Source organism: Plectropomus leopardus, chromosome 1 (assembly GCF_008729295.1).
Source record: "Plectropomus leopardus isolate mb chromosome 1, YSFRI_Pleo_2.0, whole genome shotgun sequence".
NCBI classification, from domain to species: domain Eukaryota; kingdom Metazoa; phylum Chordata; class Actinopteri; order Perciformes; family Serranidae; genus Plectropomus; species Plectropomus leopardus.
Genome location: NC_056463.1, coordinates 13,452,475 through 13,465,033, shown reverse-complemented (window position 1 = coordinate 13,465,033; position 12,559 = coordinate 13,452,475). Strand labels below are relative to the sequence as shown.

Below are 12,559 nucleotides of genomic sequence, written 5' to 3'. Positions count from 1 at the left end.
TTATTGTTTCTTTTAAGAGGATGTACAGGGTGTTTTTTAATAATTTTTCCACAATACAAGGGATATGGATAATTAGAGTTCTTCTAGCTTAATTACTTAGCATTATTTTGAACGTACACCAGGGAAAGAGACGCCACTGAAATTCAAACAACTCTCTCGCACTCCAAGATGGCCTCTGCTTTATGGATGTTGCTTAGACAGAAGTGTTGCACTTGTGAGGGCCATCACAGAGAATAACCCCAATTATGTTAAAGCATAACTTGTAAGACTCAAACTTTTTTAAAAAAGAATTTATAGCACTCATTCTCTTGAGCAAAATGAGTCAATTCGAAGAACTCCATTGCAACTGTACACAATATTGTCATCATCATAGTGAGGGCAACTGTGTCACTGGGAATGTTAGAAACACATCATGTTGCAGTCACAACAAAATACTCTGTGATGTTCTGGAAAAGTGATATAATTTTTCATAAGAATTAGCACATAACTTCTTTGTATAGAAGTAAACACTGTCAAATCAGTGTGAAATAACTGGTTTGTTAAAGGAATAATGAAACAAACTGCAGCTCCTCCACATTCGCTTCAGCTTTCTGCTGCTTCTTGGCTGAGTATCAATACTAAAGTTGTGACATGAACTGTTTATATTTTCCCGCACCAGCTCCTCAGACCTTGTTTAAGTTAGAAAATACATAAATTACCTGTTTGACCTTGTACTTTAATGGACACGGAAGATAAACATATTTGTTCCTTGTATTATTCATGAAGCCAATTCAACGGCATGAACAAGTCAATAAGTCAGTGTGAGAATCAAACCAAGGTGAATAGTGTGATTGACTGCGCCCGGTATATGGGGAATCATAAGGCCTTAGGTTTGGACCCTTCCCTTAGGCAGTCTCTTCGATATGAGATTGTAGGAGGTACACCAGAAGACCTAGAGCATATTTTAGCATACTACATTATTCATCACTTTTCAGTAACTTGACTGGCAGAAACATTAGCTGCAGCCAGTTCAAAACAGACTAAATAAGGAGATAACAAACCTGAGAGACAGGGTAAATTTCGAATAAAAAGCTGTGCGGTTGCTGATTTTTAACTTTTTCTAGTGTCTGAGTCAGCGCAATATGAAACATAATCACCAAGCCAAAATTTTAAGAAAAAAACTGCTAAAGCCAGTTTTCCACTGGACTAAACCCACTAACATCTGGATTTTGTATTTAATGGGAAAGGTTACAATTGGTATTTATGCCTGGGACAAATGATTCAGCAGTAGTCACGGGTATTTATCACTTTCAGCTCAGATCAACAGTTATGGAAATATTACACCCGCGTTGATGTGCTAATTTTAGCCCCTGCAATGACAAGCTGCCACAAAATAACATCCATCTCTGTCAGGCAGCCAGGAAAGCAGCTCAACCTTACTTTCAATTTTCCCAGTGGCCACTTGCGGTATTGCAACAACAACAAAAAAATCCCCTGCAGCTCAAAAAGCATTTTCCCCATAGACAACCATTGTAAGCAACGTCTGTAAAACTAGCTCTTGTCACTAAAACTTTTTTTGAGCCGAGAAAAACAATATAAAAATATGTGATGTCATCAGAATGTCTAAAGTCTATGAGCTGAACTTGAGGGCAGGGCCAGTGGAAGAAAGACAACTGTGCATTATCTCTGGGTGTCATATCACCAAAGTAAACCAGAAGCTAGAAACTTTTTGGCAAATGCACCAAGCAAGCAACTCAGGCCGCCATTATGTCATCTGGTATTTCATTATTATACACTTATGTTCTCCATCTAAGCAGCACAAGAACATCATTCAAAGTTTTGACAGCAGAGTATAAGAAAGAGACTGAATATGTTATGTTAAAAAAAATAGGTAACCACTGTAACATTTTCACTGACCTCCATGCTGCTTTCTGCTGTTTGCTAATCTGTATTCCTGCCTGTCCATGGCGTCATACGTAACATACCAGAAAAGCATACTTATCTGCTGCAGAACCCTGTACACAGCTCTGCTCTGCTGCCATTGGGAAAAGAGTCTCTTGCCTCCTTTTAACTGGTTTTCCTGCATTTAAAAACCCTACATAAACATCCTAATTTTAGTAGAATAAGGATATATGTTTGTAAAACTCAACTTATTTTTATGGTGCTAGAAATAAGATTTGACTTACCCCTGACACAAAATGACCATAATATGTCTGTGAAAGTTTGATAGATTTGATGATCAATACCAGTGTCTCAACAATAACTTCACAAGATGTGGAGATTTCTGGCTTTGAAAGTGTTCTCTCTGTCTAATAATCCCAATCATTGCACCATTGGCTCCCCACACAAACACCTCAGAGACCTGGCAATGTTGGAGATCCCTGTTAAATCAAAACATAATTCTTGTTTTGCAGCAAAACCCAAGACACACACACTCCCAGTGAGCAAGTTAAAGCCAGCAATGTGTTCCTAATGACTCCAGCTGGCCAGCAGAGCAAGAAAGTGTCTCACCACTGTAGACAGTTATGTTGTCACTTTTCCCTCCACATCAGGGTGTCAGACTTTAAACTAAAGTGACAGATCACTCCTTTAGCTGCTCTTTCCCAGCAAAGGACACTGACGGCTGGTATCCAGAGGCAGAACGGTCAGGTCATCAGGTTGGTTGTGCTAATGGACTGCTGACCAGGCAATAAGCCAGCCTCTCGGGAGACATTGGCAGCCTAGTTCTCACCTCAACAGTTTGGGTCCCATGTCCCTTGCATAACTCCCATATTCTCACTTTTGCCGTCTCTTCATTCACACTTTGATTCATACTGAGGCTCTCATTGTGCCATTTATTCTGCAGCCACTTCTCACAATTGTCTAAGAACATGTTGACAAAGTCTTGCTTAAGAAATGTGCAGTCAGTTGTTTTCTGAAGGCGCTCAGTACAGTGCAGGCATTTGTGTAAGAGCACCTCAAGATGGCAGTGTTCACCATGACAGGCTGCTCAGCCTTTGAGCTCAACAGCTTGCCTCTCTCAGCAGCAGCAGTTCAGACAGAGAGCCGTGGATGAAGCTGAGGGTTATCTACTGCATTGAAATTAAGTAATGATTGGATGGCAGTGCGTATTAAAGGATGGCTGTATCTGTACCATGTTATTATAACTGCTGTTTTCTAGCTGCATCGCACCATTTCTGATATACCATTTTGGGAAATGGGGTGTTAGAGTTATTCGGCTCCAGTTCCACAGTTCAGCCTCCTCTTGTTGCTTTGAAACTTGTCAAGTAAGATCATCTGCGGTTGCGGGCAATTCCAAAGTCACATCACAACCTCCTCAGATCGTTGCAGCTCTGGCGGGAGGCAGTAAACTTAAAAAAAGAAAACGCAATTCAACCCATTACGCAAAGAGCTCGCACCACATGATGCTGCACGGGTTTTGATGACTGGGATAACTGTCAAGGTTATTTCTTCCGGACAAATGCTGATGAGTGGCCGCGGGGTGCCGAGTGTGAATATGCACCCCGTGCAAACATGCTTAGACAACGGCTTCTCAGTCTGGAGTGCAATTATTAGTGACTCTCACACAGAGCTTCTATTGTACACGCTTTTGTTTATTTTCTCAAAGTCATATGCAGTGGGAAATCTTTTTCAGTGTGGCTTTTTGTGTCCACCCCAATTAGAGCAGCCTACCTGACAACAGCCTAACAGGTTTGATGCGTCCCTTTAGAGCCAATGACTGCTATCTGCCTTTTATATAATCATCACCAGTGCAAGAGGACAGCTTTTTTCTCTCCCCTTACATTATCACCAACAGCACTACCAGCTTCATCATCATCATCGTCGTCGTCGTCATCATCATCATCATCACCGGCCCCCCCTCCAGCCTCGGGTTTTTGGTTAAGCGTCTCTCTGCAGCCTGCAGCATCTTCACGGAGCATCTCACCGCGGACAGCCCTCCGGTCCGCATTAAGTGACGTGACTCTAGGCCAATCGTGTTGCTTCTTTGGTTGTCGACGCCACTGAAAGAGAGGGGCGGTATCCAATGACGAGGGTCGGCGGGTTGGGAGGGAGGGAGGAGGGAGAGAGTGGGTCTGTGTGGTGTACTTCACTACCCCTCCTATGGGTTTACACAGAGTTAGTGCAAGATATTCTGCTCCGGGAGTGAGAGTGCAAGGATAAACGGCACATACGCGCTGCGCATTGGTGTCAAACTCAACAGCCTTGATATTTCGGTTTCCAAGTGGGATCGACTTTGAGATTTATTTATTTTATTTTATTTATTTATTTTTTGCTTAAATGCCTTCATGATCTTTTTTTAACCTTGTGTGTTTGTCATTATTGGTGGGGCTCCGTGAACTTGAAACATGACGGGACATCTCTTGCGTTCACCTCGTCGGCGCCTTCACCTTAACAGGTAGCCGGGAGAGAGAGAGAGAGAGAGACGCCGGTTTTCTCGGGACGTGCACGGGAGATGAGCATTGATTTTGGGACTAATGGAAGACACCACAAACCACTGACCACCTGGCAGTGTCTGCTGGAGAGCGACGCTGATCACCGCAATCACTGCAGGTCGCACAATTAGATTCTGTCCATTCCTGAAGTTAAATGGGGGAAACGGAACTGCGACATATGCAGCCTCTAATTTACCCCAGTTTGTGTGACCAGCTGCTTTTAGCCAAAACCTGTTCTTGAGTCTGATTACTCCTGCGGGGCGAATATATTTATATTTTCTTTCTTTTTTTTTCCTGGACGCAAAGCTTGATCTCACTGAGACGGATATCTTTTACCCGAATAAGCTCGCAGGCACACTGGAAGGAGAAGACTATGAGCTGACACACTCCAGTTTTTCTCCTGCGCTGTAACGGATTTGGGTATGTATGATAAGAATAGGTCTCAGTTGCCCACTAAGAATCTGTCTGAGCTCATTTTGTAGGCTTCATTCATGCGTATTCATTCGTTTAGGAGCCCACACACAGCTAAAGCTCTTTAATTTTGGCAATTTAAGTGTAAAATTAATAAGAGTGTGTAATGTGTTGTGAAGTTTTGTGGCCATGGGGGTTTGAGGCGCTGGAAATTCTTAGTGACCATAAAATGTGGAGGATTTAGAAAGCGAGCAACAGACATGAATGGCTGCCTAAATGGTTGCTGCAGTGTTTTTGTTGATTTTTTTCTTCGCTATGAATAGTTGATAACGGCCTTTGGGGGTAGATTTAATAGTAAATAATGTAAAAAAAAAAAAAAAAGTGTACAAAATGACTGATTATATTCTGTTGATTAAATTTTATTTCTGTGCATTGCAAAGTTATATCACTGAAGAGAAACTCTGTCATGCATTTGTAGGTTTTGGAAGATTCCTGCCATCACATGCAAGGAGTCACTGCCTGTAACAACGTTGCATAGAGAGAAACCTTTTTGAGTTGTGAAGGCTGGAAACACATTTTCTGCTGTCATGGATCTAAAAGACTATTACCTGTTGGGCGCCCTACTTGCCTGCATATGGCTTGATCCCTCAATAGCCCAAGAGCTAATCTACCCCATCCGAGAGGAGTTGCAAGAAAATGTCCTCATTGGAAACATACCAAAGGACCTAAACATTTCCCATACAAATGCTGCCACCGGAGCAAGTGCTAATCTCGTGTACCGGCTTGTCTCCAAAGCGGGAGATAACCCACTGGTCCGTGTTCTGAGCAGCACAGGCGAGATATTCACAACATCAAACCGAATTGACAGGGAGAAGTTGTGCCCCGGTCCCTCGTTTGAGGACAGCGAGTGTTCCTTTGAAATTGAAGTGGTCATCCTGCCTAATGATTATTTCAGGCTGATTAAGATCAAAATAATTGTCAAAGACACAAACGATAATGCCCCCATGTTCCCGTCCCCTGTGATCAACATCTCCATCCCCGAGAACACGCTCATTAACAGCCGATTTGCTATTCCTTCTGCCACTGACCCAGACACTGGCCCCAACAGTGTCCACAAATACGAGCTGATCAACGGGCAGAGTGCCTTCGGCTTAGACATCGTTGAAACGCCTGAGGGGGAGAAGTGGCCCCAGCTCATTGTGCAGCAGAATCTGGACAGAGAGCAGAAGGATACATATGTGATGAAGATCAAAGTGGAGGATGGTGGAAGTCCGCAGAAATCCAGCACTGCCATTCTCCAAGTCACAGTCACGGATGTCAATGATAACAGACCAGTGTTTAAAGAGAGTCAAATCGAAGTGCACATACCGGAGAACTCCCCTATTGGCACGTCTGTTGTGCAGCTTCAGGCCACAGATGCAGACATTGGGGCAAACGCAGAGATACGCTATGTATTTGGGACTCAGGTGTCTCCTGCCACAAAAAGACTCTTTGCATTAAATACAACATCTGGCCTAATTACAGTGCAGAGGCTGCTGGACAGAGAGGAGACTGCTATTCATAAGCTCTCTGTTTTAGCCAGTGATGGCAGCTCCAGTCCTGCCAGGGCTACTGTTACCATAAATGTGACTGATGTTAATGACAATCCACCTAATATAGACCTGAGATACATAATCAGTCCCATTAATGGGACTGTTTTCCTCTCGGAGAAGGACCCCATCAATACCAAGATAGCTCTCATCACAGTGTCAGACAAAGACACTGACATCAACGGCAAGGTCATTTGTTTCATCGAGAAGGATGTGCCCTTCCATCTCAAGGCCGTGTACGACAACCAGTATCTGTTAGAGACATCTGCGCTGCTTGACTACGAAGGCACCAAGGAATACAACTTTAAAATCGTAGCGTCTGACTCTGGGAAACCCAGCCTGAATCAGACTGCTTTGGTAAGAGTGAGGCTGGAGGATGAGAATGACAATCCACCTATTTTTACTCAGCCAGTTATTGAGCTGGCTGTTATGGAGAACAACAAACGTGACCTGTTCCTCACTACTCTCAGCGCCACGGATGAGGACAGTGGGAAAAATGCTGAGATAGTTTATCAGCTGGGACCCAATGCATCATTCTTCGATCTCGACCGCAAAACTGGGGTCCTGACTGCATCCAGGGTTTTTGACCGCGAGGATCAGGACAGGTTTCTCTTCACTGTAACAGCGAGAGATAACGGGACTCCCCCTCTGCAAACGCAGGCAGCCGTCATCGTAACCGTGCTGGATGAAAACGATAACAACCCCAAGTTCACACATAACCACTTTCAGTTCTTTGTGTCGGAGAATCTTCCTAAATACAGCACCGTGGGGGTGATAACTGTGACAGATTCTGATGCTGGGGAAAATGCTGCTGTTTCTCTTTCCATACTGAATGACAATGAGAACTTTATTCTGGATCCTTACTCCGGGGTGATAAAATCTAATGTGTCATTTGATAGGGAGCAGCAGAGCTCCTACACTTTTGATGTCAGGGCTGTGGACAGTGGCAGGCCTCCCTGCTCCTCAGCCGCCAAGGTGACCATCAATGTCATTGACGTGAATGATAACACCCCCATCGTCATCTACCCCCCCTCTAACACATCCTTCAAGCTCGTCCCGCTCTCCTCTATCCCGGGATCTGTGGTAGCAGAAGTGTTTGCTGTAGATGGTGATACAGGGATGAACGCAGAACTCAAATACACCATTGTGAGTGGGAATAACAAAGGTCTGTTCAGAATTGACCCTGTCACAGGGAATATTACTCTGGAGGAAAAACCAGCAGTGACTGACATAGGCTTACACAGATTAGTGGTCAATATCAGTGACCTGGGATATCCCAAATCCCTCCATACCCTTGTGCTGGTATTTCTATATGTCAATGACACTGTGGGCAACTCAACACTCATCTATGATCTTATCCGGCGCACCATGGAGACCCCAATCGACCGAAACATTGGCGAAAGCAGTGAAACTTATCAAAGCGGGGACTATTTAACCATAATGATAGCCTTTGTTACCGGCGCCTTGGTGGTGATTATTGTCATCTTTGTCACCGTGCTCCTACGCTGCCGCCACGCATCCAGGTTCAAAGCTGCACAGAGGAAAAAACAGGGGGCGGAGTGGATGTCTCCTAATACAGAGAACAAGCAGAACAAGAAGAAAAAGCGCAAGAAAAGGAAATCCCCCAAAAGCTCCCTGCTCAACTTTGTCACCATTGAGGGGAACAAACCCGACGACCCTGCCCACGAGCCGATCAACGGTACCATCAGTCTGCCCACCGAGCTTGAGGAGCAAGGGATTGGACGCTTTGATTGGAATGCCACACCCACCACCACCTTCAAACCCAGCAGCCCAGACCTGGCCCGGCATTACAAGTCCGCCTCGCCACAATCGGCCTTCCACCTCAAGGCCGACACGCCGGTGTCAGTGAAGAAGCATCACGTGATTCAGGAGCTCCCATTGGATAACACATTTGTTGGGGGCTGTGACACGCTCTCCAAGAGGTCCTCCACGAGCTCCGACCACTTCAGTGCCTCAGAGTGCAGCTCCCAAGGAGGGTTCAAGACGAAGGGGCCCATGCACACCAGACAGCAGGTAAAAGAGCACTTTTACTGGTCTATAAGTACTGCCTATAACTGCCCTGTGCCACAGTGCTAAAGTGCCAGTCTAGATTAGAGACTCACTCTAAGTTACTGAAGCAACAGAAAAGAGTACAGGAGACAAACTGCTTCAGCAAGTTCCACTATTTCTCAAAGATAAATAAAAGAAAAAAAAGTAACTCAAGCATCTGCTAATTAATGGAGCTGATTATGGACTCAACGATCACATGCATAACTTTGGGGGAATAATTATAGACTGATGTTTTGTCATTAATATTTAATTCATATTTAACAAAAATGCAAATGGGTGAGTGATTGCCTTGCCTTATTTTGTCTATTCAGCACCCAGGTTAGATCACTTGGTAAAAATGTACCAACATAACATTAATTGTGACTCAATGTTCTTTGTGAAAGAAACATTTTTTTCTTGCCTATCTACTCAGATTACTATTTTCATCATAGATAAATGCTGCACACACTCTTTCCAAAAAAAAGAAAAAGTAGCTGACTTTTCACCTCTCTCTTTCATGAAACTGAGTGTATTCATGTTTTTTTGTTCGTTTATTTGTTTTTGGTGTGTATTGTTATATCACAAAAGACTTTGTAACCTTTTCAGCACCTGCAGCAATAACAACAGTCAATAATTAGTCTGCTGCGGTGGCATTGTGAATGTCACTGTAGGCTTTGCCACATCATCTAAGCTCGAATTAAATGCCTCCTCTCAAAGCACACTAGCGAACTGAGTGAAGCTTGTCTGGAACTTGATACACATCCAATTCAAAAAGGATTAGCCAATAATGAGCCTCAAATTTCAACGTAATCCATGCTGCTTTTTTATCAAAGCCTTATTAATTTTTCTGCTAATAAAGCACCACTGCACAACACACAGTTGGAACACACGTGGACAAATACAGGGAAAGACGAGGGAAGAGAGAGAGTGCGGATGGGGGAGAAAAAAGGGAGTGAGAGTGTTGTCAGTGGGTCAGGCTTAACGGGTGGTGGTACTGAACCTTTAGGTGGCAGTGTTGCGCTGCATGGCACAGCCTGGCACGACGCCAACCTGCAGTGGACTTATAAATGCAAGGGAGGAGAAGAAAGGAGTGAAACCTATGTTGGTGTTCTTAGTGAAATACTCTTGCCTAATGATGTAGAGGCTGCACAGAGAAGATTGATAATGGCAGTTAGAGATGTGAGTGATACGATCTTTCCGGAAGAGAGAGCGGAATTACAGGGGTGACACTGTGCGACTCCTATCGATGCATACCTCCGGGTCACTGCATCTGGGCTTGCATTTAATGTGTTTCTGTGTGAGAGGTAGCAGTCAAAAGAGGCATTCAGTTTTGGCGTCATTTGCCAGGCGCCAGTGGTGTGTATGTGTGTGTGGTTGGTGATGTGTGAGAGAGAGAGAGAGAGAGAGAGATGAGATAAGACGATGAAATGGGTGATGGTGGTGGTGGAGGTGTTTGTGGGTATTCAACCCTAGCACAGGACTCATGAGATATGACACTATACTGTAAGCACAACTTCATTGATTCACTCAGTCACCCCACAATACCACACAAGATTTATTGGAATCAATAATTCTGACAAATGATTCAAAGAAGCACACAAACAGAGCAAGCCTGTTCTATATGGCACCATTGATAATATAAATGATTTACTGGTGTAGATACATTTGATCTCTGAAACACTCTGAAATGTTATGTGCAATTTGATTCGTACTTTTCTGTGTACTTGTGTGGAGCATAATCCATATGGAAGCTGAAGGTTGAAATTGACCTCGAGTTGTGCCTCAATCTAAGGAATTATTTATACCCCCATTATGTACGAAAATAAATAATTTCAAACGTTGTAAATGCCACTACCCTCATACATCCTTTATGTTGGCAATCAATAGATGGCGCTAGAGGGGAGAGTTGAACATTTCAGACAACAATAAACTAGGCGATGGTGGAGAAGGTTGTAATAATGTACCTTTAAGATAGGGCTGCCCCTTGAAAGTCGGAGATTCGAGTTATGAGTTGGAGACCCTCAGCCGACTGAGATTTCCTTAAGTCAAGCAGTTTTTTTTTTTGGTTTTTTTTTTTGCTCGTCAACATGATGTGTACTGTACTTCGGGGGATGTTTTGGTCCCCAGATCTTGCTGCTGAATGAGTGCTCTTGACTTTCAAGCTACTCTTTGGAGTTGCAGACATGCAGGCAGCGCATAGACGACGGCACAGAGGAGGAAACAGAGAGGAGAGACCCTCTGCTCAGTAATGGTGAATCTGCAGCTCACAGAAAGTTATACGATACAGTCTCTAGCTCTTGTTTTATAACCTAACGTCAGCAAAAAATGTTGTTGCACATTTACAATCCGTCGTTAGCTTGTCTGACATGAATGCAAATGTCACACATAATGTCTCTCCCAGCCCCATCAAAATTTAAAACTTTCTATGGAAAATAAAATGGATCGTAGAATATTCGTATTGAACAGCCAAATTCAATTTGACTAATGTAATTTTGAGTCTGGTACAGCCCTACTTTTAATGGAGGCAGAGTTGTTGATGGCATTAGTCTCTGAGGCCATTAAATACATTGTGACATGGATGGAGAATTAATTTCACTATCCAGCCAGTTTTTGAATTTGTCATCTCCTACCATTGTATCTTGCCTAAACTATGCTACACTGCCTCTACAATCTCTGGCGTTACTGATCTGTTTTGTATGTATCCGTAAACTTTAAGAAAATGCGCACAAATACAAATTAAGTGAACGCACGGAGTATATCATAAACCTCTCTTTTTTCATATCTAATTTTGAGCATAAATGAGCCCTTGATCTGTTCTCATTTTCCATACTTATGACACAAAATGGTCTACCTTCATTTTGCACTGCCACCTATTTTTAGAACTATAATATCAAACACTGAGTCTGACAATCATATCATGTCATTCACAATTCATAATTAAATCATATTTATTTATTGATTAATCTATATCATAAAAAGCATAAAACCCCAAATAGTATGAACGTAACGTATCCCTCTGTTTTGCAATATTTATGAAGTATTCAAATTAATATACACTAATTAATTTGATTGCATTCAAGAGTATGCTTTATTAAGGCTATTTTCTCATTATTAGAAGGAAAAAGTCATTTTCTACGTTTCCACTTTGTGGTAATACCTTTCTTTGGATATTTGTAATGAAGCCTATCTGGTTCCATCATAATTTTTCCAAAACATCTCACTGATAAGGATCCCGCTTAAGATTTGAGGTTAAATGGCAGTTATTGATTGTGGTGAAACGATTGCACCAACTGAACTGACATGTCTTACTGGATAAAGCAGGGTACGTTATCCATTGCCATTGTTACATCCGTATTTTGATTGTTTTGCACAAGGCAACCACTTGTATTGACATGTGCATGTTATCTCTATTTCATGAGTATTGATAAATACATCATTCATTCCTTTTTGAAGTCTGCCTGAGCATTGGATAAAAACAGGGTAAAGATGTGATTTTTTTTTTCAAAAAGTAAAACCTGGAAAAAAATACCAATTACCTCTGAGTGAATTTTTAAACAGACAGTATATCCAAAAAGTAATATCACAGGATTATCATATCATATCCCCTGCAGAGTGGGAGCGCTTTGGAAGATGATAAGAAATGCATTATTAAAAGATTTCTTATACATACATGGATGATAAAAATATGTCAATATCATCTAAAGTTATTACCAGTTATTTTTCAGTTTTAAAATGTGGTTTGATGCAGTGCATTCTAAATGAGTTCAGACGAGGAGCTGAAAGGAGCAACATGTCATTTTAAAGTGACCTCCTCTCTAAGATTTTTAAAAGCCATTTTGTTCCGGTTATCAAGAGTCACATCTGTGAAACATCATCATCGATCAATAGATAAATAAGGAAATTGATAAATAAGAGGGTGAAGGAGAAAGAGGTGGAGAACAACAGCAAAGCATGCAGGTTTCAGCGGTGTCTTCCTGTCAGATAATACAGCAGACAGGGAATAGAAATAGCAGACATCTACATCAGTGTCATCACAGACAAATGCCTGGTGGAATCAGCTTTATAAGAGACCCCAAACCTTGCTGATAGCAATAGAAG

At 42.5% G+C, this 12,559-nt stretch overlaps 1 protein-coding gene across 1 annotated transcript in view; it reads left to right on the top strand.

Annotated features, from left to right (window-relative positions):
* The first annotated feature begins 4,139 nt into the window (after window positions 1-4,139).
* Window positions 4,140-12,559, top strand: part of LOC121947680 (protocadherin-9) — a 276,936-nt gene continuing 268,516 nt past the window's right edge. The window contains exons 1-2 of the mRNA XM_042492770.1: window positions 4,140-4,832; window positions 5,302-8,446. Of these exons, the coding sequence (XP_042348704.1) occupies window positions 5,411-8,446 (3,036 nt within the window). The 5' untranslated portion in view covers window positions 4,140-4,832; window positions 5,302-5,410. The remainder of the gene's footprint in view (window positions 4,833-5,301; window positions 8,447-12,559) is intronic.